General features: G+C 43.0%; 2 protein-coding genes and 1 long non-coding RNA gene across 8 annotated transcripts in view; 1 reads left to right on the top strand and 2 right to left on the bottom strand.

The window, feature by feature from the left end:
- PPP4R1 (protein phosphatase 4 regulatory subunit 1) overlaps positions 1–749 on the bottom strand; it is a 63,651-nt gene extending 62,902 nt beyond the window's left edge. For 2 of the 3 annotated variants that reach the window (XM_060613251.3, XM_060613248.3), the window contains exon 1: positions 152–271. In XM_060613251.3, coding sequence (XP_060469234.1) covers positions 152–158 — 7 coding nt within the window. In that variant the 5' untranslated portion in view covers positions 159–271. Of the gene's footprint in view, positions 1–151; positions 272–708 lie in introns of those variants that run through there. The other variant, XM_060613249.3, reaches the window with a different exon arrangement.
- Positions 205–21,059, top strand: LOC132665760 (uncharacterized). 2 transcript variants are annotated; one of them, XM_081790768.1, is made up of 5 exons: positions 205–1,014; positions 2,054–2,224; positions 3,695–3,823; positions 16,048–16,096; positions 20,702–21,059. In XM_081790768.1, exon 1 carries the CDS (start codon positions 206–208, stop codon positions 842–844), a length of 639 nt encoding a protein of 212 aa, XP_081646894.1. In that variant the 5' UTR covers position 205; the 3' UTR covers positions 845–1,014; positions 2,054–2,224; positions 3,695–3,823; positions 16,048–16,096; positions 20,702–21,059. The 2 variants fall into 2 exon arrangements, 1 of the variants encoding a protein (XP_081646894.1); XR_014135873.1 differs by lacking the exon at positions 20,702–21,059 and adding an exon at positions 18,405–18,752 and having other exon boundaries at positions 848–1,014.
- LOC145712987 (uncharacterized) lies at positions 1,533–25,668 on the bottom strand. Of its 3 annotated transcripts, XR_014135874.1 has the most exons (8): positions 25,307–25,668; positions 16,026–16,160; positions 6,133–6,220; positions 4,665–4,801; positions 3,986–4,014; positions 3,451–3,551; positions 2,784–2,890; positions 1,533–1,616 (listed from the first exon to the last, which is right to left on the bottom strand). It is a non-coding gene; the product is annotated as an uncharacterized LOC145712987 (long non-coding RNA). The 3 variants fall into 3 exon arrangements; XR_014135876.1 differs by lacking the exon at positions 3,986–4,014; XR_014135875.1 differs by lacking the exon at positions 16,026–16,160.
- Positions 25,669–27,367: the final 1,699 nt, after the last annotated feature.

Here is a 27,367-nt window from a genome sequence, read left to right as displayed (position 1 = left end):
GCGCCGCCCCGCCGCCCGCCCTCCCGACCCCGCGGCGCCTCCCCGCGCCGGGACCCCGCGCCGGCCGTGACTACGGGCGGCGGTGGCGGCGGGCGGGCGCGGGGAGGAGGAGGCGCCGCCGCCGCCGCCCGGAGGACAGGGGGCCACGTACCCGCCATCTTGTGGTCGCCCCCTCCTCCTCGGTCTCCCGGGGATCCGGGGCTACATGGAGCGGCGCGAGCCGGGGAGCCGGGGAGCGCGCGCGGGAGTGGCGGCGAGGAGGAGGGACGGGCCGGCGGGGGCGCGCGCGCGCGCGCGGGGCGGGCCGAGGGCCCGGGCCTGGGCCGCGGGCCGAGCGGCTCCCGGACGCCGGGGGCGGGCGGGCGCCGCGGGCCCCGGGCCTCGCCCCGCCTTGCCCGGCCGCTCCGCGCGGCTCCGGGGCGGCCGGCGCTCCCTCCCCCCGCCTCCCTCGCTCCCGGCCCGGCCCGGCGGCGCGCTCACACCCACGGCCAGAGGCGCCCTCACGCCGAGCGCTGCGACGGGGGCGCGCAAGCTGCCGCTGGCCCGGGACCCTGCGGCGTGTGCCCGGAACCGGGCCCGGGCGGGGCCTCCCGCGGCCCGGCCCGCTTTATTGGGTCACCGGCCTCGCCCACCGCCTCGTCGGCCTCTGCCCTTCTTCGCGGGAGCGCCGTTCGCCGCCCCGCGCCCCCTCCCCAGGGCTGCACGTACGTCGTCGGCGATCCGAGGCCCGGCTGAGGCCGAGGGTCCCACCCTCCGGGTGGAGGAAGCGCCGCCTCCCCGCGCGCAGGGGGCCCTCGCGAAGTGGCTGGTAACAAAGCCCGGGGCCCGGCTGCACGGTGGTTGAGTGACAAAGTCATCGTGGTGCAGCCCGCTTTCCCACCCAGGCGCGGTTAAGGCTGAAGCACAGGTTATTGCCCCCGTGTCCTGCCCATCCTTCGCTGACAAAGCGGGAAATGCTCCAGCAGGAGCGCAGGCAGGCCTGGGTTCAGATCTCCATTCTGCCGTTTAACTTAGGTGTGTAACCCGTCTGTACATGAAGGATGATGCCTGCCCCAGGAATTTTGGGATTAGTAAAAAATGTAAGGAACCCAGAGAGTACTTCCTATCTAGGAGATGCTCGATGAAGGGGGCCTATGATTAGCTTTTCTTTCTTTAGCTTAAATAATCTTGCTAGCACTTGAGGTGTATGCCTGAAATCACTATTACAAGTTTTATTATTCCCGATTTTTTTTTAACGTGTGTTAATTGATTAGCTCAAGTGCAAAGTGGAGGCTGAATCCAGGTTTTCTGACTCCGTTTCACACTGCCCTATCTTCAAGACTCTAAATCTATCTCCTACCCCACCTAAGACCTCCAAACTGGTAATCTCCAGAAGTGGAGAGCAAAACACCCAATTGTTTAATTGATACCATACTGGCAGGTCTGGTTTCTTGGAGAGGAGAGGAAATTCCTCTTGTCAGCTTGTGCCTTTCCACAACGTGGTCTTTAACCAAGGACACTATGAAGTTGACACTTAAACTCCACAGATTTGAGCTGTATGTAGAATTTTTTAAAAAATTATATTGGAAAAATTTTTGGAGATTTGCAACGATTTGAGAAAACTCAAACAGCATAGCCTAGAAATACCAGAAAAAGAAAAAGATATTATTGTAAGCATGCAGTATATAATACATATTATATACGAGTAAACTATGTTATGGGTAAGGCTTCCAATCAACAGTAAGCTATAAATAAGTTTGGAGGAGTCAAAAGTCTTATGGAGACTTTTCAATGCAGGCCCGTGGGCATCCTATCCCATTGTATTGGTATGTAATGCCACTGAGAATCAGACTAAGGATCAGATCGATTCTCTGAAATCCATAATTCTGTGTAATAAACTGGGTTCTACAGAGCTATTCCAAAAACTTGCCTCTCAGGTATTACAAGATGGAACACGTCGTGTGGTATGTATTACATTTCTAAAAGCAACAAAAATCAGACAATCTAATTTTCTCATGTATAGAATCATTAAAACTGAAGGCCAAACTCATATATTTCTTTCTTTCCCTTGCAGAATGCCCTTATGTGAGTTCAGCTGACACTAATTCTCCAAATGACAGAAATTCCCAAACTATCAACAGAAACCAGTCCCAATTGACTCAGTCCATGACAGTCCTGCCCTACTTATGGATGTTACTCTTGTTGACACTTACCATTTTAGCAATTTCTGGATAGAAAGGAGGAGGTGAGGATTTTGCTCTTTGCACTAACTGGTGATCTTGTAACACTACAAAATCTACAGAGTGCCAGCTATACTTAAGCCACTGGGTATACAAAGATGAAGAAAGCTATCTGGACAATCTACCCAGAAGTTAGATTTATAATTCTCAGGGATGGTGATAAGATAGGGATTGTGTACCAATTGCTAGCCTGGGATATGAAAAGACAAACTCTGCCTTTGGTAGCTAGGCCTCCGTAAGCTTTATCTCACTATCCTCTGGGAAGGCAGCAAAGGAGGAGGGTCTGTGTAATGTTGGTGTTCTTCAAGAACTATGCATTTATAATCCTACCTGCTTTACGTGTTACTACAGGTCCTTTCAGGCACTATCGTCTTTGGACATTTCAGTGAAGATTTTCTTATTCACAGTTCAGCACAAGTACATGTTTTTTATATTTGATTTTTCTCTCCTTTCTTAAAGTTCAATGGTTTTTAAACCAGCATTTATAAAATTCACTCTGTTCCCTCCTTATAAAAAAATGATATTTAAACAAAGAATAGCACTCATTTTTCTCTATACCCTTACCCCGATGTCAGCTATAATGCCGTCTGTGGTTTCTGGAAGCTGTATGTTGTTTAGTGGTCATAGCACAACACAGGGTATAAATTCTGAATCTGTTTTGCCACTGAAATCTGTAAAATAGAGGGAATTGTCACAAGTCAATTTTATTTATTTATTTTATGTAATCTCTATACCCAACATGGGTCTAGAACTCACAACCCCGAGGTCAAGAGCCACGTGTTCCCCTGACTGAGCCAGCCAGGCACCCCACAAGTCAATTTGTTAAAAAGTATTATCCAACTATGTGGCTACGAAGGCCTGAATTTTTCAGAGTAAGTCTTCTTTCAAATGCTAGTGAAAACTTCCATGAGTTGCCAAGAAGCCTTGGAAAGTGATGTATTTGGCTCTTCAAAACCAAACAATAAATTTCATGGGGAAAAGATTGCCAATAAAAAAACCCTATCTGGGCCGCCCGAGTGGCTGTCTGTTAAGCGTCCGACTTTGGCTCAGGTCATTATCTAGCAGTTGGTGAATTCGAGCCCCGCATCAGGCTCTGTGCTGACACTCAGAGCCTGGAGCCTGCTTTGGATTCTGCGTCTCCCTCTCTCTCTGTCCCTCCCCCACTCATACTCTGTCTCTCTCTCTCTCTCAAAAATAAATAAACATCTAAAAAACATTAAAAAAAACCTACCTGGCATTGCTTAATGCTATTCCATTTATTAATTTTTGTATTGGTAATCGAACTATTTACTTTTTTCTTTGGAATTATCACTTCTGTGGTCATTCTTGAAGCTGAAAATAGAGAAAAGGCAGATCTATCAGTTATTGTTTTGAATAATAAAAAATCTGTTTGAAAGTGGAAAAATACGAGAATGTGCTTTTTAAACAGATTTTTAACATTCATTTTTATTCATCTCTGTGTTTTTTGGAGCCAGGTTGGTGAGATGTCCCTCTACAGACTGCCATTCCCAAGTAAAAAGCACAAACATTTTCCACTTTCAAAAAAATAATTGCCAGTCTCCTACCAAAAGCCTTCTTTCCGTATTTTGGTAAATTGTATGAAGGTGAGTATTTGTGTAAAATTTTTGTTTTTTTTCCTTGCCTCTCCTGGCCCCCTTTAAAGCTCCATGTCAAGGTGACATTCCAAAAGGTGAAATCTTAGCCTTTCCTAGATCTTTCATAGTTTGGTTTTGTCTTTCAAAGACATTGGCTGTCTTTTTACTCACATCAGCTGAAGATGTTTTCTCAGACCATCCTAAAAAAGAAAGAAAGAATAGAGGGGAAAATAGCTACAGAACTGAGCCCCATCCAAGTCACCCCTGTTCAGGCCATTCTTTGTTTATAAGAGTTGAAGGCTGCCTATAGAATGCGGCAGAACGTAAGCTCTGTCCCACAGTCAGCCTCTGCTGCAAGCTTCTTACCATCGGCTTGTTCTGAGCAGAATAGAGCATCCTGTTAGAACCACCACTGTAAACCAAGTATAAAGGAAAACAAACCCCCTGTTTCTTATCCACCACGTGAGGTGCTCTGCTGTTTTCCACATTAGCAGATCCAAAAGGATTCTCCACTGACAGTGTTGTAGTTATTCCAGCTGCGGTATGGTACGGCACCCTCTAAGGTTTGTTTCACAAAGTTTAACTTTATTGTCAAAACTAAGAGGTGAAAGTGACAAGCAATAAATCCATTAAAACAGCAGTGTTAATTTTCTCTGTGCCTTTCTCTTAAAACGCAGAAAACGTTAGTTGCAATTCAAAGCAAGGGGGAAGAGCCTACCCCCATACAGTATGGGGTGCTGACGAAATGTTTATTATTTTAAATCTGGATGGATGAGTCAAGTGGAACCGGGAAGAGAACACAGGTAAACCACATATTGAAACCCAGATGAACTCAGCGATTAAACCATACCCTGATTCTAAGGTCACTTCACGGTAATGCTGCCCCGTGGTTCTAGGGTTCAGAAGAAATTGCTTCCGTTCTCATTTCACTTCTGTGTAATTCTTTGTAACCAAATTGCTTGTGTTCCTGGTCTTTGATTCCTTCATCTGATAAAAAATAAATTAAAAAATTAGCACAATGTCACAATACAATTTGTGCACATGATAGCTAATACATTTTTTAACTTTTGATTTTGAAATAATTACAGATTTACAGGAAGTGGCAAAGAACGTACAGGGAGGTACTATGTACCTTCCCCCCACTTCCCCCAGTGGTAATATAGTACATTTGGAAACATTTTTGAGATATACGTGTCAGGCATTACACTGAGTGCTTTTTTTTTTTTTCTTGAAGTTTATTTATTTATTTTGTAAGTGAGAGGCAGAGAGAGAGGGAGAATCCCAAGCAGGCTTGGTGCCAGCATAAAGCCCAACTCAGGGCTCTATCTCAGGAACCATGAGATCATGACCTGAGCTGAGATCAAGAGTCAGTCAGTCGCTTAACCGATTGAGCCACCCCGGCGCCCTGATGCTGAGTGTTTTTATGGACTTCCTGATTTAATCCTTAAAACAATCTAATGAAGTAGGTATTGATATTACCATTTTTAAAATAATAGAAACCAAAGCTCAAAGAGGTTAGGTAATTTGTCAAAAGTCATATCACAAATGGAGCTAGAATTCAAACATTGGAATCCCCATTCTAACAGCATTTTCCATATATCATCATGCTCATGACTTTTCCATCAAAACTGTTCCTCAGCCAATTTCTCTGGCATCAGGGAAGCCTCCGTCCTTTTCCGTGTACAGTCTTGCCAACTAGGCCATCACTATTCCCTGCTGGTTTAAGCACTGAAACTAAGATCACCTTTTCACTCTTTTCTCACATAACATCCTGACCAAAGTATTAACCGCTTCACAACCACATTAGCAACTTTCTAACTAGGCTTTTTCAATTTACTCTGACCAAGGATGCAAAAATTTTCTTTCTAATATTTCGCAGCATCTTCCCAGTAACTAGACTTGTTGTGGCGATCAGTTTGCAATGTGTACAAATGTCTGATCACTGTGTTGTACACCTGAAACTGATATAATATTGTATATCAATTACCTCAATTAAAAAAACTATATAGGGACGCCTGGGTGGCTTGGTCGGTTAAGCGGCCGACTTCGGCTCAGGTCATGATCTCACTGCCTGTGAGTTCGAGCCCCGTGTCGGGCTCTGTGCTGACCACTCAGAGCCTGGAGCCTGTTTCGGATTCTGTGTCTCCCTCTCTCTGACCCTCCCCTGTTCATGCTCTGTCTCTCCCTGTCTCAAAAATAAATAAAACGTTAAAAATTTTTTAAAAATATATGTATATATACTCTTTATACCAAATGCCCTTTGCTTCATTAGCTACCATTTACCACCATTTAACTCTATTGTTTTAAGCCAAGTTAACCTGGGTTAAGACAATCTTGAACTCAGGTGCCAAGTCATTTCTCCTTCGAACTATGTTCTTGTTTGTTTTTTGTTTGTTTTTGTTGTTGCTGTTGGGAAGAGAGGGGGAGGGAGAGATTAAATCTCTTTGTGACATTTCTTCTTTTTGATTTTTCCGCTTATAAAAATACATGTATAAAAATCCAAAACAATAGAAAGAAAAAATGAGAATTGCCGAAAATCTCCCAATTCAGATATTACACTACAGAACATTAGTATATGTTTACTACTTTTTAAAAAAATTTTGTTAATGTTTATTTATTTTTGAGAGAGAGAGAGAGAGAGAGACAGAGTATGAGTGGGGAGGGGCAGAGAGAAAGGGAGACACAGAATCTGAAGCAGGCTCCAGGTTCTGAGCTGTCAGCACAGAGCCCGACGCGGGGCCCGAACCCACGGACTGTGAGATCATGACCTGAGCCGAAGTTGGACACTCAACCAACTGAGCCACCCAGGTATCCCCTTTTACCTCCTTTTTTAAGCTTTCAAGATCCTACATAAAACATTTTAAACACCTTTATCAAAGTATAAATTACATACTATAAAATTGACCCATGAAAGCATACAGTTCAATTGTTTTGAGAATATTCATAGAGTTGTACTACCATCACCACATCTAGTTTGAGAACTTGTCACCCTCAAAAGAAACATACCCATTAATAGTCACTCTCTATTACTCCCCCCACCTACCCCGCCCTAGGAAAGCACTAATCTATTTCCGTCTGGATGGATTTACCTGTTCTGGACGTTCCATATAAATGGATTCATAAGATATGTGGTCTTTTGTGACTGGCTTCTTTCACTGAGCATAATGTTTTCAAGTTTCATCTATGTTGTAGCATATATCAGTATTCCATCCTTTTTTATGAATGAATAATATCTTATTATAGAGATATACAATTTTATTTGTCCACTCATTAGTTGATGGACATTGGGTTATTTCTACCTTTTAGCTATTATGAGTAATGCTGCTATAAACATTTATGTACAAGTTTTTGTGTAGATTTATGATTTCAGTTCATTTGGATATATACCTAGGACTGGCATTGCTGGATCACATGATAACTCTCTCTTTAGTATCTTGAATTGCCAGCTGCTGTCCAAAGCAGCCACACCGTTTTATATTCTCATCAGTAATGTATGAGAGTTCCAATTTCTCCACGTTTTCCTACATAAAATGTGCCTCTTCCAAAGTAAAACTGTCATTATTGATAAATGATGTGATCGTATATGTGGAAAATATAAGAACCCACAAATAAACTATTAAGAAGTAAATTTAGCAAAGTCACTGGACACGAGGTCTATTCTACATGTGTCAGTGCCCAATAATTATATATAGAATTTAAAATTTTAGTACCATTTACAACAGCATTTAAAAAGTCAAATCTTAGGGACACCTGGGTGGCTCAGTCAGTTAAGTGTCCATCACTTGATTTCGGTTCAGGTCATGATCTAAAGGTTGTGAGATCAGGCTCCACACCCAGCGCGGAACCTGCTTGGGATTCCCTCCTTCTCCCTCTGTCCCTCCCCAGCTCACGCAGGCTTGCTCTCTGTCAAAAAAAAAAAAAAAAAAAAAAAAAAAGTCAGATCTTAGAAATGAATCTAATGAAAGAGATGCGGGACTATTACATACAAAACTAGAAAAACATTATTAAGGGAAATCTATTAAGTTATTAAGTAAAATGTAAGGCTACATTAAGGCCATGGATTAGAAAACTCAATTTTGTGAAGATGTCAATTACATTAGATTCAATTCATTCCCAATCAAAATCTGAGTAGTGTGTGTGTGAGTGTGTGTGTGTGCGCATGTGTATCAACAGTCTGATTTATAATGTCTATGTGGAAATGCAAAGGGCCAAGATGAGAATAGCCAATAATTTTGAAGGATAACAATGAAAGGAGAGAAACCTCCTTCACTGTATATCCAGACGTATATTAAAGCTACAAAAATGAAGCATGTGTAGTGTTGGTTGGACATAACAAATAGACCAATAAAATAAAGAGTCCAAACACAGCCCCACACATGTCCGGATGCCTGATTTACGACAGCAGCAGCAATGGCGAGTAGTAAGAGAAGGACAAAAGTAACACTGTGGGGTTGTAATGGAAAGCTGATGCAGAGTCAATGGGGGGGGTCATGTGGGGGCAAAAAAAATGAAGCTTGACCCCTACCTCACTATATACACAAAAACCAATTCCAGAGGGACTGAGATACAAGTATGAAAGGTAAAACAATAAAGCTTGAAAAGATCTCAAAAAACTATCTTTTTGGCCTTGGGATAGGGGATGATTACTTAAACAGGCCCAATCACATTGACCATGAGAGCAAAAGATAAATTGGATTCTCTTAGAAGTTCTATATCCATTTAAAATAAAGGAGGGGGTGGGGGTGCCTAGGTGGCTCAGTTGGTTAAGCTTCCAACTCTTGATTTCTGCCCAGGTCATGATCTCACGGTTCATGAGTACCTTGTATTGGGCTCTTCGCTGATGGTGCAGAGCCTGCCTTGTGACTCTCTCTCTCTCTCTCAATCTGTCCCCACCCCTGCCCCTTCAGCACTCTCTCCCTCAAAATAAATAAACTTAAAAAAAAAAAAGAAGTTCTCTTATCCAAGGACACTATTAGGAGAGGGAAAACACATGCTATAAAGTAGAAGATAGTATAAATACAAAGATATACAAAGAAAGTAAGATAAACAAAGAAAGATTTACAAAGAACTACACAAATCAATAAGGAAAGGACAATCAATGGGAAAATGGGCAATAGATTAGGGCCATTCCACATGGCTAAGAAACATATGAAAAAGCGCTTAATATAATTTTTTTGTCAGGGAAATATAAATTAAAATCACCCACCAGAATAGTGAAGAGCTTGAAAGATAATACCAAATATTGTTGAGGATGTGGAGTCTGTTAATTTTCTATTGATGCTTTAACAAACTACCGTAAATGCAGTGACTTAAAGCAATTCGAATTTATTATCTTACAGTTCTGTGGGTCTGAGGTCTGACACAAGTCTCACTGAGCTATATCAAGGTTTCATTTAACAGGGCTGCATTCCTTTCTAGAGGCTCTAGAGGCAAATTCGTTTCCTTGCCTTTTTTAGCTTCTGGAAACTTCCGTGTTTCTTGGCTCTTGTCTCTTTACCTTCACCTTCATAGCCAGCAACATTACTGTGCTTTGACCATCCCTCCATGGTCACATCCCCTCTGACTCTCTTCTTCCTCTCTCTCCCACATTTAAGGACTCATGGGATGACATTGGGCCCACCTGTATAATCCAGGATAATCCCTCTCTGTCAAGATTTTTAATTTAATCACAACTGCAAAGTCCCTTTTGCCACGTAAGGTAACGTATTCACAGGTTCTGGGAAGTAGGATGTGGACCTCTTTGCAGGCGGAACATTATTCTGTCTACCACATAGAGCAACACAACTTTCATACAATGCCCTTGGGAATGTAAATGAGTTCAACCACTTTAGAAAATATCCGGCAATATTTACTAAAGCCAAACACAGGCAGAACCTATGATCCAGCAATTCCACTCCAAAAGGTAGGTACACATTATGCACACCATTATTTGCAAAAACTTCCAAACCGGAAAAAAAAATCCAAGTGTCCTTTAACATTCAGGATGGATACTTAAAATTGTGGTCTATTCATATCGTGGAATATTATATAGCAGCAAAAATAAATGAGCAACTGTCACATATTGCAAAATGAATGACTCTCACGGGCGTAGCATTAACTGATAGAAGCCAGATGCTGAAGAATACATTCTGTATGATTCCATCTGTTTGAAATTTAAAAACAGGCAAAACTAATCTTTGGTGTCAGAAGTCAGTTTAGAGGTTAATGGGGGGGGGGGGTGTTGCGGGGGAGGAGATGGGTGGATATGATAGAAAGAGGACTTGAGCAGGGCTTCTGGGAGTTAGAAGCCTTCCATCTCTTAACTTGAGTGAAGGTTGAGCATGTGTGAACTCTGCGATAATTTTTCATGCTGTATCTTATGATCTGAGCATTTTTTTTCTGATTGCATGTTTTACTTTTATTTTATAAAGTTTTATTAAGCATGCAAAGTGAATATACTTAACTAAAAATATACTCAATATACTTAATATGTGTGAATATACTTAACTAATATATTACTAAGTTGTACATTTCAAAATGGTTAAGATGATAAATTTAGGGGCTGCTGGTTGACTCAGTAGAGCATACGACCCTTGATCTTGGGGTTGTAAGTTTGAGCCCCATGCTGGGTGTAGAGATTGCTTAAAAAAATAAAATCTTAAAAAAATAATTACTAAGGAAATAAATGGTCATCTTCCAGAAAATCTGTGTGACAAAATCTAATCCAGCACTCAAAGAATTTCAAACACTGAATTTTTCTTTATCATCTTTAGGGAGAAATGAAGGGGAGGAGAAGGGGGATGGGGAGGGGAATGGCAGGGAGAGGAGGAGGAGGAAGAGGGGGCAGAGGAGGAGGAGGAGGAAATGTTTACCTAAGTCAATTTGATTATGTGGTAATTATTTTGCTTTATCAAGCAAAGCGTCCTTCTATGAGCAAGGTAAGCTTTGCCTCTCCCCAGGCAAATTAAAGAAGCCAGTATATACCCTTTGCTTTAGTCCCACCTATCTTTTCTCTCTCATCCTTCCATTTCTTCCCTCCCCTGTTAAGTCTTCGACCCTGCTTTCCTAGGCTGCAGTTTGTGGTTCTCAGTCTCCTTCCTGCACCTCTGAGCCCCTGGTGCCTAAAGCACTGGTGAAAGTCCCCAGGCCTGAACTTGAGAGAACAGGACGTCTGAAGCCAATCATGGGACGGTCCCTCCATCTCCACAGTGACTCGCACACACCCAGGCAGCATGGTGGTCAGTAGGGCCCAGGCTCCAGGATCCTGGCTCTGCCACTCCACGTCTGTGGATTTGCGACAACTGCCTCACCTCCTCCTGATTTGGGTTCCGTGTCTGTGAAATAGCCATGATAAAACAAAAGTGCCGTTCTCATGGGCCGTTGTGAGGACTGGAGGAGTTAGTGCCTGTAAAATGCAGAGACAGTGGCTGGCAGATGGTAAGCACTCAGTAAGTAAACCTAACAGAGAACTTATTAAAGAATCATCCATTCTGAGCATCCAAAATTACTGACTAAGGAGTACCGTTAGTAGATCTAGCTGAATTCCAATAAACTTGGCCTCTGATTGCTTTCTATTTTCAGCTGTCACTGCTTCAGAGCCTGGAAACGACAGCCCCCCAAAGTAATGGTACTTAGGATGGACTAAGATCCCCATGCTCACAGAGCTCTCATTTCTATCTTTCAGCTATTTTAGAAATAAATAATGCATATATTAGGGATGTAATGGCCCTTGGCTTGAGCCTTGGTGCTCGGCCCAACTCTGCTATTTAACTTCAGCTTTGCTTTCAGCCTTTGGAAGGCCAAACAACCCAGTGATTCCTGAGCGACATTTCTAGAATCCCTGAGAGGCTGCTGCTCAATGATCAAGTACACGCACAGCTTCCCAAAGCATCTAATCAGTGTGACAGTGTCGATAATCGGAATAACTGTGGTATGGATGTGTTGTTATTATCTGAAGATACTCTTTCAAATATAATTAAGCATTCTAAATATAACTTGAAGGAAAATCTCCTTACGGACTTCCCACGTTCGAATTCTGCCAATCAAAAGTGCTACATAAACTTATAATTGCCAGAGTAAATGCTGCAATATTAATTAATATTGTGAAATCTTTCCTCTAAAAGAAAGTGTTTTAAAAATAAATAAAGACAGTGTTTTAGAGAGTTTATTTTATTTAAAAAAAATTTAAAAAAAATTTTTTTTAACGTTTATTTATTTTTGAGACAGAGAGAGACAGAGCATGAACAGGAGAGGGGCAGAGAGAGAGACACACACAGAATCTGAAACAGGCTCCAGGCTCTGAGCTGTCAGCACAGAGCCCGACGCGAGGCTCGAACTCACGGACCGCGAGATCATGACCTGAGCTGAAGTCGGACGCTTAACTGACTGAGCCACCCAGGTGTCCCTAAAAAAATTTTTAATGTTTATTTTATTTTTGAGGGAGAGAGAGAGAGAGAGAGAGAGAGAGAGTGCGAGCGGGGGAGGGGCAGAGAGAGAGGGAGACACAGAATCTGAAGTAAGCTCCAGGCTTCTGAGCTATCAGCACAGAGCCCAACGCAGAGCTGGAACCCACAAGCCGTGACATCATGACCTGAGCCAAAGTTAGACACTTAACCAACTGAGCCACCCAGGAGCCCCTAGAGAGTTAATTTTAGAAAGAATGTTATATATTTTGGAGCCAAAATTTTTTATAAAAATTTAATTACTAACATAAGGTAATAGAAGAATGATTATATCATGATTCCAATATTTTCAGAATTGTTTGTCTCGATTCTATCACTAATCAAAATAATCTGTAACAACTGCATTTGATTTAGGTTTTAAAAACTTCTCCTTAAGCCCAGAGTCTTTTTTTTTTTAATTTTTTTTTTAACATTTATTTATTTTTGAGACAGAGAGAGAGCATGAACCGGGGAGGGTCAGAGAGAGAGGGAGACACAGAATCTGAAACAGGCTCCAGGCTCTGAGCCATCAGCACAGAGCCCGACACGGGGCTCGAACTCACGGACCGCGAGATTATGACCTGAGCCGAAGTCGGACGCTTAACTGACTGACCCACCCAGGCGCCCCAAGCCCAGAGTCTTTAAAAAAAAAAAGTTCTGTGTGAAAATCCCTTGTATCTTCTGAGAGTGATATAAAAATCATGTCAACTTTGCCACCTCATTTCCACAAGGAAAAAAAAAATTCCAAAACAACATACAATAACTTCATGATAAACTATCCTTGATCCAAATAGATACACTAAAATGTGTCAACAGTAGAAAAGAAGAATTAGAGAAAAACTAGGTATCCCAAATACATTTTGTTCCTTCTAATAAACTTAAAAATAGATGCTGTAAGAACATTTAGAAGAAAACAATTCTTTATAGATTTGAGCCCGTAGAAACTAAACATTAAAATATAAAGCTTGCCAAATGTTTGCTGCGGTGTGACAACCATTTTTTGGTAATTGAAGATATAATGTATTTATGACATTTTCCTGGGTACACAGCTCCTTTGAGAAAAGTCAGGACTGAAAACTGAATTCTGTTCTGCCATGCATAAAAGATTGACGCCATGTGTTCAATGTGCTGGTGACAGTCTAGTCTCAGGAATATGCAATGAAATGACTACAAAGTTGTCACAGATGACAACATTGACTAATTTCGTTCCTACGCTAAAGTGTCAAACTTTAAAATATTGGTTACTAAAATATTGAAGGGTAAAATTATAATCTTAATTAAATTTTTGATAACATGTCACTGATTTTTATACTTCAGAAGTTTAATCTGTGATGGTGATATTCAGCTTCTGTTTCAGCTTTGAGTGAGTTTGGAGCTCTCCCCGCTTTGGCTGAATATGGTTTTTAAGATTGGGTTATTTGGTGTTTTGCCATGATATGTATTCAGTGTGGTGGCCAAATGTAGGCAATGAAGAAATATGCATATTTCCATGCATGTAATTTGACTTGCCTACAGTTTCTTTTGATTTTTCCTCACTATGTCCCAAATCAATATGGGTTGATAAGGGACACTAGCCTGTAACAAGATGAAAATATTTTCTATATATATTTAAGAACTCTAAGAAATGAGTTCCCCCGAATAACAGTAAAAATTATTTTATCTATTTAATGGGCAAAGGACTTGAATAGAACTTCCCCCCAAAAGATACAAATGGCCAACAAGCACATGAAGAGATGCTCATTATCACTAAGTATTAGGGAAGTACAAGCCAAAACCTCATGATATATCACTTCATACCCATTAGAATGGTTATTATTTGAAAAAAAGAAAAAGAAAAAAGGACAAGCATTGGCAAGGATGTGGAGGAACCGGAACCCTCGGGCGTTGTTGGCGAGAATTAAAAGGGCGCAGCTGCTGTGGAAAAAAGTATGGTAGTTCAACAAATTCAACATAGAATTACCATACAATCTGGCAGTACCCAAAAGCATTGAAAGCAGAGACTCAAACAGATATTTGCACACCTATATTCATAGTAGCATTATTCACAATAGCCAAAAAGTAGAAGTAGCCCCAGTGTCCCCTAATGGAGGAATAGACAAACAAAATGTGGTACACACACACACACACACACCCACACCCTCATATCCTGGCCCCACACACAATCTGGGTGGCTCAGTCAGTTAAGCGTCCGAGTTCGGTTCAGGTCATGATCTCATGGCTCATGGGTTCGAGCCCCGCGTCGGGCTGTGTTGCTGACAGCTCGGAGCCTGGAGCCTGCTTCTGGATTCTGTGTCTCCCTCTCTCTCTACCTCTCCCCTTCTTGTGCTCTCTCTCTGTCTCTCAAAAACAAACAAAAATGTTTCAAAAAATTAAAAAAAAAAAAAAGGAAGGACATTCTGACACAGGCTACAACATGATGAAACTTGAGGTCACTGTTCGAGGTGAAATAAACCAATCACAGAAGAACAAATGCTGTACGATTCCACTTATATGAGGGACCTAGAAGCAGAGTCAGAAAACAGAATGGTGGTGCCAGGGCTTGGGGGGGAGAGGGAAATGGGGAGTTAGTATTTCATGGTAGAGACTTTCAGCTCGGGAAGATGAGAAAGTTCTGGAGATGGATAGTAGTGATGGTTGCACAACAATGTGAATCTGCTTAATGCCAGTGAGTTACATACTTTAAAATGGTATATTTCATGTTACGTATATTGCACTGAAGTAAAAAGTATTTTGTATTTAAAAATGTACATGTTATACATGCTTATTTGACTACAATGGGCAGGGCGAGGACAAGTTTCTCCAGAAGAAGTAAAGGGGGAAAAGAATATTGATCAAGGTGCTTTGACTTTGCAGATAAAGCATTTTCCTAGTGCACCAGTAGGAAGTGGAAAGAGGCATTTCTTTGAAAGATCTAATGTCCTCCCCCCTCCGCCCCAGCCAGTGGGCCAGGGCCCAGGATTGGGAGCCAAGCTGGGACAAATACACCACTTTACGTGGTCCAGGATCAGGAGGTCTTGGGAGGATACACTCTAGAGCTTTCAAGTCCCAGGGTGAAAAACTGGGCACATGCCAAGCTCCCATGGGCCTCGATTGGGTCAAGGGGAGAGCGAATTAAACCCGGACTGGATGGGAAACGGCAAAACGAGAGGTAACAAGCCCGACCACATCTGTGCTATAGGTCGACGTATCGCTTGACTTTTTTCATCATCCTAGAAATGCGGAAGATACCGCCGTCAATCCTTGGAATGCAGCTGGGGTGCTGAGTAAAAAGGACCTCATCAAGCATTCAAATGGTTAGGCATGTCAGACAGGTTGTTTCTTATTACCTATAGTCCTATATTCGGATGCCATTCGTCTTAGTGATGGATAGAGTCGCTGATCATTGATCCAACTGGAAAAGCATGTGGAGCACCTAACAGCAGCTACTGCGTGACTGTTACATGTACTTAGCGCGTTTAGGGAGCAGGGCTGCCCTGGAGGCTGTATGGATCCCACCGCATGAAAGCGGAGCCTGGGAAAGGCCCAGTCTCCCCTGTTTCCGGTCTTCATCCCCTCGGCTTGTCACTGGAGTCTTCCTTCCCGACTTCCCTCTGGACGGATGACCCGCTGGTTAGTGTCCATGGCTTTGTAAGTCACCTCTCCAGGATGCTGCATCTTGGCTCTATGCAGGGCTCCGGACCCAGGCTCTGAAACACCATATGCTAATCCAGACCAGCATGCCCGGGACCCCACTTACCCTTCCAGGACAGGATTTAGCATCATTTTTCTGGTCGAATAGCACGAGCGCTCACCTTTATCTCAATTTATTCTCAGGAAGTCCTGGCTTCAGGTGGAGGCAGATGTCCAAGCACTCGGCTACTACGTAAGTGTCATTCACTCATTCAGAAAAATACTCAGTGCCTTCCGTATGCCTCGGTGATAGGGTCCTGTAGGAAAAACGTGTTCAAGGAGCTCACAGTATAGGGACGATGAAGAGTAAAACAATTGTAATGAAGCGCATTAAGCGCTTTGATGGAAGGTGGCAGAAGGTGGGCTGGGAACAGCCGGGGTGAATTCGAAGAGCCTGGGCCAACAAACTGCTTGCTCAGAGGTCACAAGTGAAGCAGGCCCCTGCAGTGGTGCTCTGGCTTATACATTAAAGAGCAGTCAATGAGGCAATGTGGTTGCCCCCATTTTACAGAGGAGGAAAGTGAAGCTGGGAGACCCTTCGTAAGTAGCCCGAGGTCTTGTTGGCTGTACTATCCAGGTCCTCGAGTACAACTGGCATTGGTCACTCCTCCAGGAGAGCATTGCCTGGTTCATAAGGGCAGTATCACGTCTTCCTGCCTCTCCCGACAAATAAGACATGGAAAATAACCCACCTTTTCGATTTCCCCAAGATTACAAGCTCAGAGGTCCACAGAGAGCTGTAGCTATACCAAAGTTACACAGTTTCTCAGAGTCACATATTTTAAAATTATTTTTAATGTTTTATTTAATTTTGAGAGAGAGAGACAGAGCAGGGGAGGGGCAGAGAGAGAGGGAGACACAGAATCCGAAGCAGGCTCCAGGCTCCGAGCTGTCAGCACAGAGCCCGACGCAGGGCTCGAACTCATGAACCGTGAGATCATGACCTGAGCCGAAGTCGGACACTTTAACGGACTGAGCCACCCGGGCGCCCCTAAAGGACGTTTAATAACTATGCCTGCCTGAGTGCAGAACCGCCAAGTGCCCAATAAAAGAAGCCTTTTTCCTTGCCTTTTGCGGCTTACAAAACCCCTTTACAAGCTATCTCACTTGTTGATTGAAACAGTGCTGTGAGATCAAAGGCCAGGTGATCTGCCAAATTATGGAGGACGGGCCTGAAGCTAATTAATTAATTTAAAAAAGGTGCTTTATTTTATTTTTTTAGTATAATTTATTGTCAAATGAGGTACTTTATTTTAGAGTAGGCTTAAACATTATAAAGTAGGTACACAGGCAACGCTGAAGAAACAAGGAACCTCGTAATGTTGAATTTTTAATAATTGTCATTCTTTTTATTAAAACTTTTTAAAATTTTTTTAGAGAGCGAGAGAGAGAGCGCAAGCTAGAGAGAGGGGCTGAGGGAGAGAGAAATTTATATAGTCTCCATGTTCAGCATGAAGCCTGACACGGGGCTCAATCTCCACGACCCTGGGATTATGACCTGAGCCAAAGTCAAAAGTCCAACGTTCAGCTGAGCCACTGAGGCACCCCAAAGAATTGTCACTTCTAATTTTCAATCTCTATTTAAATAGTGCACATGGCCCCATTTACGCATATACTATTTTAGCATGATTGCCACCAACGTGCTATCACATCTGCCTTAGTACAGAGGACTCGCACAAGAATGCATGAACAATTTTTGGAGCATATTCACTTAAATTGTATTTGTTGACTAAAGAGATGTTTATTTCAGAACATAACGGATTCCAACAAGCATGAGATTGAGAAAATTATGTAACTGACATGCTTTAGTTGACCATGAATTCAAAATTTTTAGTGTTTATTTTTGAGAGAGAGAGAGAGAGAGAGAGAGAGACAGAGCACAAGCGGGAGAGGGGCAACGAGGGAGGGAGACACAGAATCTGAAGCAGGCTCCAGGCTCCGAGCTGTCAGCACAGAGCCCAACACAGGGCTCGAACTCACGAGCTGCGAGATCATGACCTGAGCCGAAGCCAGACGCCCAACCCAATGATCCATTCAGGTGCCCTAGATGACCATGAATTCAGTCGACCCCCTTGGGTTAGGTAGTTTAGCTGTCTGCTGAGCAAGTTGCATCATCCTTATAACAGTGGTTCTCAAGCTGTAATTTGCTTGGGAATACATGAGAAGGCCTTTCAAAGCAGATTCCTGTACCCTACCTCAATTTAGCAGGTCTAGGGTCAGCCTGAGAATTCCCATTTCTGACGTAGCATCCTGATCAATGCTGCTCTCCTAGATGCCTCACTTTGAAGGCCACTGACACACCTAAAGCTTGTGGGGAAGGCATGTGCTAACCTCACAAATTTGCATTAAATAACAATTGGTTCTTTCAGATTTTCAAATTTCCTCTTCTCAAATAGAATATGTATCACACAGCCATGAAAAAGTTTTAAAAGATCAAAGGGCTGCACCTTGAGAGAGATTTTCAAAACTTCATGTATAAGAATGTATGATTGTTTCCATAGAAGACACCTTTGTATTGAAAGGAAAGGGGGCGACAAACCAAGGGCTGTGTTCTCAATCCCTGAAGACCCTGCTGAGAAGCCCGTGGACTGGCTGCAAGAGCAGGTCAGGGTCATGTGACCAGCTCCTTCTCTTTCCCTAACTGGCAGCCATGTTTACAGCAATCCACGAAGAACGCAAAGTAGATTAAAAGACAGCAATGAAAAGACACTGAATCACATTTCTCAAAAGCATCTATATCTTTGGGAATACTGGGGTGACATCGAAGATATGGTTTTGTAAAACTCTCCATTTTTACAAAATTCAAGAACAATGATATTGCTCTTTTTGGTAAAGGTTCAAGTGCAAGACTCGCTGTACCTGAATTGAATCAATCATTTATGGCGTATGTTCTTGAGTCAAGGGAGGAGAAAACTCCCTGGAAGGTCCCCAAGGTTGCTTGTCTTGCCTCTAATTAAAGGTTTTTGTTTTGTTTTGTTTTTTTCCCTGGGAGTCCTATAAATCGGGGAATGGGGCTGGGCTATCTGCTGTTGAAATCAAATGAGCAACCTACCCTTCTGCCCGTATGTAATAAATGCAGAAAATATGAAATGTAGGGTTGAAAGAATAGCTGGGACCTAACTTCATCTGCTATCTATCAGCTGTGTGATCTTTTACTCACTTATTTAGAATACATATCATTACCAAAAGCCCCTTATCTGCCAGGTACATAGCTTATACAAAGGACTTTGTTTCTTTTGTAAAATAGGGATCATGCTAACCCACCTCCCTGTTGTGGGGTGGGGGAGGGGAACCACACCCCCAGAACCCCTGGGGACTCTGGATCTATGAGGTGTCTTCTCTCTGTCTCCTCATGACGAGCCACCCCACCAGAGCCACTCCTGGCTGATGCGTTGTCCGGTGAGTGTGGCCTCCCTTGGTGTGACTTTCCAAACTTCTGTTTTGAGGGCCAGATGAAACGCGAAGAGAAGTGCCTGGCAGCCGCTTTCTCAGCTCTAAGACACCACACACGTGAGGCCACTTTTGTAAAGAACCTCACGCACCTAGAGCACGCCACAGGCAGTGGTAGGCACGATACATACATCCGCTTGGTCCATCTTCACACGTGCTTCGTGCAATGAAGCAGCTTGGCATTATTTTTTGCAGTCCCCACAAAAGCCCCTAACAAAGTGCCTTATGCTTAGCGGGAGCTCAGCTGTTTACTGAAGTCAACTCAGCACCCTCAAATCGAATGCTTTTAAGCAGTTATTGTCAAAAGGAATTTGCAACTGTTCTTAAGAAGTACCCAATCGGGGCGCCTGGGTGGCTCAGTCGGTTGAGCGCCTGACTTCAGCTCAGGTCATGATCCCGCGGTCCGTGAGATCGAGCCCTGCGTGGGGCTCTGTGCTGACAGCTCAGAGCCTGGAGCCTGCTTCAGATTCTGTGCCTCCCTCTCTCTCTGCCCATCCCCTGCTTATGCTCTGTCTCTCTTTGTCAGAAATAAATAAACATTAAAAAAATTTAAAAAAAAAAGTCCCCAATCATTTTCTTTCCCTGCCCCCACCCCCCATATCTGAAAACAACAACAAAAATCTCTTGAGTTAAGCCTGGAACGGACATCTTTCATCTCATGCTGCCTCCATCTTTAGAGGTTCAATTACAATTTACCTCCACAGAAAAGAGAACATTGGTAGAGGCACAACTGAAAAGAAAGATGTGGAAGGCTAATCCTTAAATTCCAGAAATCGTACCTTTTCAGTAAATTCTTTTGTGATCGTGGTCAACTCCGCTGATTGGAGAGTAGCTGTAACATGCCAGATTGTAAGTTTAATCCCTATACAGGCTCCACACTACGCAGTAGCCACAGATGCTTCTTTACCCCAAGCAGCTGTTGGCCGCTGAAGGGGCTGGGCCAAACTTGAGCCTGCAACTGAGTAGACCGCTGTGAATGTTTGGGAAAAGGACCCACGTTCCTTTTCCTGGTGGATCCACAGCACTCTTTATTCTCCTTTATTTAATAAGCTGATGAGGACGTGAGTATCTTCCACTAGCCAATAGGTTGACCAGCCTTGGAGATAGTGCAGCAAAGAGGTAGAAAGCCCCTTCTGATGTGAACCTATATGAGCACTGAAACCGGCTCGAGCATGCCCAAAGTCCCCATTAACAAGGTATTTCCTGCTTCCTTAACTTCCCCAAACAAAAAAGTCCTAAGTGGATAATTATTATGGGCAACATTTCTGTACAGAGAAATCAGGGTGATAGAGTGGAGCGAGGACATATTTAACCTGGATATAACCATGTTTTAACATCTAATTTCCAGGTTACTGGAAATACAAGAGAGAAGAGCCGGTGAAACAGCATCTTGAGAAAACAGAATTCTAGAAAGTGGGCGACTAAATAGGACAGCAGGTCACTTCAACAAGTCAATGTCAAGATTCAGAGCAGCAGGGGCGCCTGGGTGGCTCAATCGGTCAAGCATCCGACTCTTGACTTCAGCCCAGGTCATGATCTCATCACAGTTTGTGAGTTCGAGCCCCACATTGGGCTCTGTGCTGGCAGAGCAGAACCGGCTTGGGATTCTGTCTCTCTCTCTCTCTCTGCCCCTCCCCTGCTTGTTTTCTCTCTCCCTCTCTCTCCCTCTCTCTCTCACTCAAAATAAATAAAAATTACCTTAAAAGAAAAACGATTAAAAGTAGCAGAGGAGTACTGTTCCAGACTAAAAGACAAGGTTAATTTCTTTTTAAGCAACCAAATGGGAAGCGTAATCTCAAATAGAATTTGGTTTGAATAAGTCAGCTGCCAAAGACAATTTTGATGCGGTTGGGAAAATTTGAATATTGGCTGCGTATTTGTTGATGAGAGGGGAATTAGGTTTGGAGATAATACTGCTACAGTTATGTAGGAAAAATATCCTTATTTTTCAGAGGAACATTCTAAGTGTTCAAAGATGAAATGACATGTCTATAATAGAAAACTTTTCAGGAAAAGATGAAGCAAATATGTTGGATATTTACTGTTAAATCTAGTTATTGGGTAGATGATACTACATTCTTCTCTGTGCTTTTTTTATTTTGAAATTTTGAAATTTCCTTATTTGTAAACTGGCGATAACAATGAGGTTGCACGAAATTGAATATGCATGTGGACGTACTTCCTAAATGGGCAAGGTGCCCGCATTTTGTTCCTTCTTGTTTATACTCCGGGCTTTTTAAAGACTTGAACCCCGGATTGCATGGCAGTTCATCATCTCTCAAAGTGATGTAGGTGCTTGTATTAATCCGGGTTCTCCAGAACTAGTAGGATGTATTGAGAGACAGAGACAGACATTGACAGAAAGAGGAAGATTTAAGGAATTGGTGATTGTGGAGGCTGGCAAGTCCAAAATCTGTAAGGCTGGCAGCCTGGAGACCCAGGGAAGGGATAATGCTGCAGTCTGAGTTTGAAGGGAGTCTGCTGGTAGAATGCCCTCCTCTCCATGGAACCTGGGTCTTTGTTCTATTAAGACCTTCATCTGATTGAATGAGGCCCACCCACGTTTTGGAAGGCAATCTGCTTTACTCAGTCTAATGATTTATTTATTTATTTTTATTTATTTATTTTTTTTAACGTTTATTTATTTTTGAGACAGAGAGAGACAGAGCATGAACGGGGAGGGGCAGAGAGAGAGGGAGACACAGAATCAGAAGCAGGCTCCAGGCTCTGAGCCATCAGCCCAGAGCCCGATGCGGGGCTCGAACTCACAGACCGCAAGATTGTGACCTGAGCTGAAGTCGGCGCTTAACCGACTGAGCCACCCAGGCGCCCCTAATGATTTAAACATTAAATCTCACCTTTAAAAAAATTCCTTCACAGCAACATCTAGAATGTTTGACCAAATATCGGGGGACTCTGGCCTAACGAGGTTGACACATAAAATTAATCATCACAGTGTTTAAAAAAATTTTTTTCTAATTTCTTTTTGAGAGACAGAGTGAGACAGAGTGCGAGCAGGGGAGGGGCAGAGAGAGAGGGAAACACAGAATCCGATGCAGGCTCCAGGTTCTGAGCTGTCAGCACAGAGCTGGATGCAGGGATCACGACCTGAGCCAAAGTCTGACACTTAACTGACTGAGCCACCCAAGTGCCCCAACCATCACAGTGTTTAATAAAGAAGTGATTAATGAGAGAGATATCTAGTGTTTTGCTCTGTAGAATTCTGTGCAATTACAGAAAAGCAATGTGTTGTTGGTGCCGTTCTGAGTCATTCGAAGTCACAGCTTTCCAACTAGCAAGAAATATTTAGGGTTTTTAAAAAAAAATGCATCCAAATATAATTGGTGTCTTTCCTATAACTTCCTATGTAAAATTTACCCTCAACCAAAGTATAGTAAAGCTGTCATTTTCCACAAAAGGAATGTAAGACCCATGGGAATCTAGGCCTTTCTATCCCTTTACTGCTGTAGCTTTGGTGAGTAGGGCAGTGCCTGGCCGAGGTAGGGCATTCAGGAAATATTCATGAATGAATCTGTGACAATGGAACTGAACAGATATCGAACGTACAATTAGTAAAGCGTGATTGGGATATCGCATGCGTATAGTCTATGATAAAATTTAGCATCAGTCCACATATGGAGAAGAAACTCCGATTCAGTTTAGCTTGACACATTTTACTCCTGGCCTGGACATTTGGAGATCAGGTTTATTGAAGTAGCAATTGGAATAAAATATGAAGACCATGTGCAAATGTAGTTTCTATGGAATCTTTCGTATAGATGGAATTACATACTGAACAGTGAAATGATTTAACTTTTTCTAGTGAGAATCCTCAGTGGAGCCAGCCTTCGGGCTTACGCGTGGGCAGCTGTATGGGGTGCAGGATGGCCTTTCCCCGAATATCTCCCTGTTATCTCAGGGCATAAAATACCTGAAGTGCCTCAAACTGGGGTGTATTCCTTTGAATCTTGAGGGACTTTTAACTTCCAGTATTCTCCACCCACCCAAATACCTCACAAATGATCTGTTAAAGCTGTTATTTTAGTGCTTTACCGAAGATGGACTAAATCTATCAGCCAACTCATCAATTGGGAGATGTCCCATGTTTCTTTTCCTTGGTGAGGGCTTTTTCCAATTTTGACAATTCAGAAATATCCATAACCAATTCTGCCCTGATAATTGTAGAGGAATCAAATCCCATGAAAGCCATAGAGTTTTTACTTAGGGTTTTCCGCTCCCCTCCCCCATACATGGAGTTAGATTTGCATTAAAAATAATCTTATTGTTTCCACATTCATGAAAGGGAAGAGTAACAACTGTGGAATGCTGTTGGATCTTCCTGCTGACGTGGTCTTTGTGGTTGCTAGGGTACTCACCCATATGTTTATACACTTATATAAAAATGACCTAAGAAATGAGGAAGGAGCACAAATACTTCAGGGATTTGGTGATCATTTTCACAAGCCTACTAGATTCTTCTTTCATCCGTTCTTCCCAAGTCAAAACCACATATTTAACAGAAAATATGACCGCGAAAGGTCTACAGCAATTCACAGTCGTAATGTTGGATTCTGATAGAAGATTTGCTCAAATGATACAATTATATGAGAAAATGTAATTAAAAAAAAAAAAAGACCCATACCTGTTGGAAGAGTTTAAGGCTCCCCAATTGTCTGTTACCGTCTGTTATGAATGTATCTACTTCCAAATACCTGTCATTGAAGTTATGATACACAAGAACTTGCATTTTGACTAGAAAAACTGTTTAGTTCTCTTTCTCAGTTACAATTTTACAATAGTATATTAGTTTTAAGGTCACTCAAGATACAAATGGATTATCAGTGATAAAGTCGTAGTCTCTGAGAAAAAAATTTCCATGCCTTAATTCTATTTCTTTTGGTAACAGAGACATTGGAAATGAATGGATTGCAGTGAGTGCCTTATCTTTGATACAACCAGAAGCAGAATAATAAAGCGGTCTCTGGGGCAGCTCTTAACCACACATCTCCCAGGGCTGCAGTGGAAATTAAATGCAACAAAGTATCAAAGTTCCCAACAAAATGCCTGGCATATTTTAGACACTCTTGGAGTATTAGTTTCCCTTGCTTATCCTGAGGGATTTTTACATTTGTATATGAAAGATTGGAAAAGGAAAATGATGAGATAGATGGGAATTTTTATGAATCAGGCACAATTCTATCACAGGTCAGGCAGTTTTCCTGTGTTTCTATTTTGAATCAGATCAAATCTGTTAAAATGTTTTGTGTGATAGGACTGAAAACCTTTCCCTCCCTCTTCTTTTTTTCTTTTAATGTTTATTTTTGAGAGAGAGAGAGAGAGAGAGAGAGAGAGACGCACACACACACATACACACACACACACACACACACACACACACACACACACACACACACAGAATGTGAGTGGGGGAGGGGCAGAGAGAGAGGGAGACACACCTCAGAAGCAGGCTCCAGGCTCCAAGCTGTCAGGACAGAGCCTGACATGGGCCTTGAACTCCGGGGCTTCGAGATCATGACCTGTGAGCCAAAGCTGGACACTCGACCAGCTGAACCACTCAGGCGCCCCTTTTCCCTCCCTCTTCTAAGAAGGCCAACCTCTTCTAAGAAAGTACAAGTTCCTTGTAGTGTTAAGATTGTGTATGTATTGCTGCCCTTTTGTTAAGATAAAGAACAGATTACATGCTACATGTTCAAGGGCACATCTAGAAAGCAAATGTGCCTATACTCAGCATGACCAACGTTATTTGCTAGGCAAAAATACAACTGTTTCCTCCTCTTAACTGGTATTCAGCTGTTTTGAGAAATGATCTATTTGAGAAGTCTAATAAATCACAGGCTTATGTAGCCATCGTAAGTCAACCAGATTTTCTTTAAAAATGTAAGACAATTTTAGAGCAAAGTACCAGAGTTCCTTGTTATGTATTCATACTTACACAAAGCCACAGGTATTTGAGGAAATGTCTTGCGGTTCTCTTCCCACACCGTGGCTCTGGTTCTGATGGACGTGTAAGCTCTTAAAAACCCCCTCTGTGTTCCCTAACACTTCATTTCACTAAATAAAGGGTTGAAACCTTATTGGTGAACATGGTTTTGCCTCCCGTTATAGAGACACCGAGCTCTCAAGTGTCCTCTCCTTCACAAATGACCATTGTTCCTCGCTGACCAGCCCCCAGCCTCTGCATCCAGAATTCAGGCCCAACGATGTCAGAATTGTGCTTGCGGGTAGTTACCTAGGTAATTTCAAGATACCCATCTTTCAGAATGTTGCAAAATCCAAGTTGCTAATGTGAGATTCTCTCAAATAACAGATAAAAAAGATTAGGCGAGATGCCACTGTCTCAGTTTCTGTAAAATAAAACCTAGGCACTGTCGCAGATGAGAGACGGGCACCAACATGCTGTCATTTGGGACGGCAGAAACAAGCCATTTGTGTCATGCATAAAAGAATAGTGACTCTTGTCCCTTGAAAATGTGTGATACTGTTTGGCATTCTCAACTATCTTTGCTGCTTTGCCGTCTGTATTAAATTTTGTCTTTGACCTATTGCCCTCGCTTACGCATCCTTGTCTCTTTTAAACCCGGTTGATAACGGTTGTTTGCACAATTGTATCAGTTTTTTTCTGCTCCAATTACATTAATAACTGAAGGCTGCAGAAGTCCGCCAGGCTTGGGCACCAAGGACAATTAAGTTGTTGGCTGTCTCTTGTGCCTCATTTGCTCCCTTCCAGTGAGAACGTAAATGCTTGGCACTAAGTGTGCTCCAGGAAATTCCAGGCTTCTGTCGAAGGCCATTAGGCTGTGCCATGGGTTCCTGTGAAGTCTCAAAGTCTAGGGCAAATAATACGAATAAGCAACATTACTGCCTCCCCATCTCTTATCAGAAAGTCAAACAAGGCAGCTCAGCATTGACAATGAGCCGTAAGTGGGCTGGAGGAACTGAAGGGGCTGCTGGAAATGAAGGGGGAAGTCACCGCAGCTTGTTTCCAGTCTCCTCCTGGCTCCTGGCAGATGGCAAGGTGAACACATGCAAAGGGAGAAGGGCTTCTGGGGCTGGGCCACCACTTCTTGACAGCCTAGATCCATAGCTCTTTCCAGGCTAGGGACTCTGTAAGAAATATACAAAGCTGGATGCTCTCAGATGTGCCAGCCCCGTCTGGAGTATGGGCACGGAGGGACAGGAGGGTCGATTGCGAAGTGTCTGGGGTAGCTCGGACTCCACGCCCGTTGCAGTGAGTGTTTACCATGATACTGCGAGGAAGCGCCCTCTCCAATGATTGGACAGTGACGAGGGAGTTGAACCTAACGTTCAAGTAGCAAGTGCAAGTAGCTTGCCCGAGGTTGCAGACTTCGCGAAAGTTGCAAGTAAGATTCTTAACAGAAAGTGCCTGATTATGAACCTTTAACACCTTTAATCGCGAGGGGCAAGACTAGGGGAGTGGAAAGAGCCAAAGACCTCAGATGGACAGAGCGCAGACGGCGCTCCAATTCCCTCCGCCATCATCTTGCCTTTGCGCCCCCCCCCCCCCCCCCCTTTCCTTCATTCCTCTCTGGCAAGAACAGATCTTGAGCTACCCACTCGAGCCTTCTGGGCCTGTCATCACCAAAGCCTTGCTCTGATGTGGCCAAGACACTTGCGTGCACTTTCTCTGTGGCCCCAATTCGGTGTTGCTTGTTCTGATTCGACTTCGTAGAGACTGTCCCGTGGGTGACTCACGGTAATCCCCGGATTACTGTATAATACAACAGTGAGCTGGGCAGTTGTTTATCTAGCTCTGATCTTGTTCTTAAAAATGTAAGGAATTTCTCTTCTTTAACAAGTGCCATTTCATCTCAGACCACTTTAAAACAAAACAAAGGTTCTGGTGACAGCTTAGAGACCAAGTGACTCCACCCTGTGGGCAGGAACCCTGTGGGGCCCTTATCTTCACCTTATAACTAACTACCCTTGAACCACACCTGTCCCTTGTTCAAACCGAAGTAGGAGACGCCTCGGG

This window comes from Panthera onca, chromosome D3, assembly GCF_046562875.1.
Source record: "Panthera onca isolate mPanOnc1 chromosome D3, mPanOnc1 haplotype 2, whole genome shotgun sequence".
NCBI classification, from domain to species: Eukaryota; Metazoa; Chordata; class Mammalia; order Carnivora; family Felidae; genus Panthera; species Panthera onca.
This window is presented reverse-complemented; position numbering and strand designations above follow the sequence as displayed.

Coding starts and splice junctions, on each gene's coding strand:
- LOC132665760 (XM_081790768.1), top strand. CDS start 206: ATGGAGCGGCGCGAGCCGGGGAGCCGGGGAGCGCGCGCGGGAGTGGCG.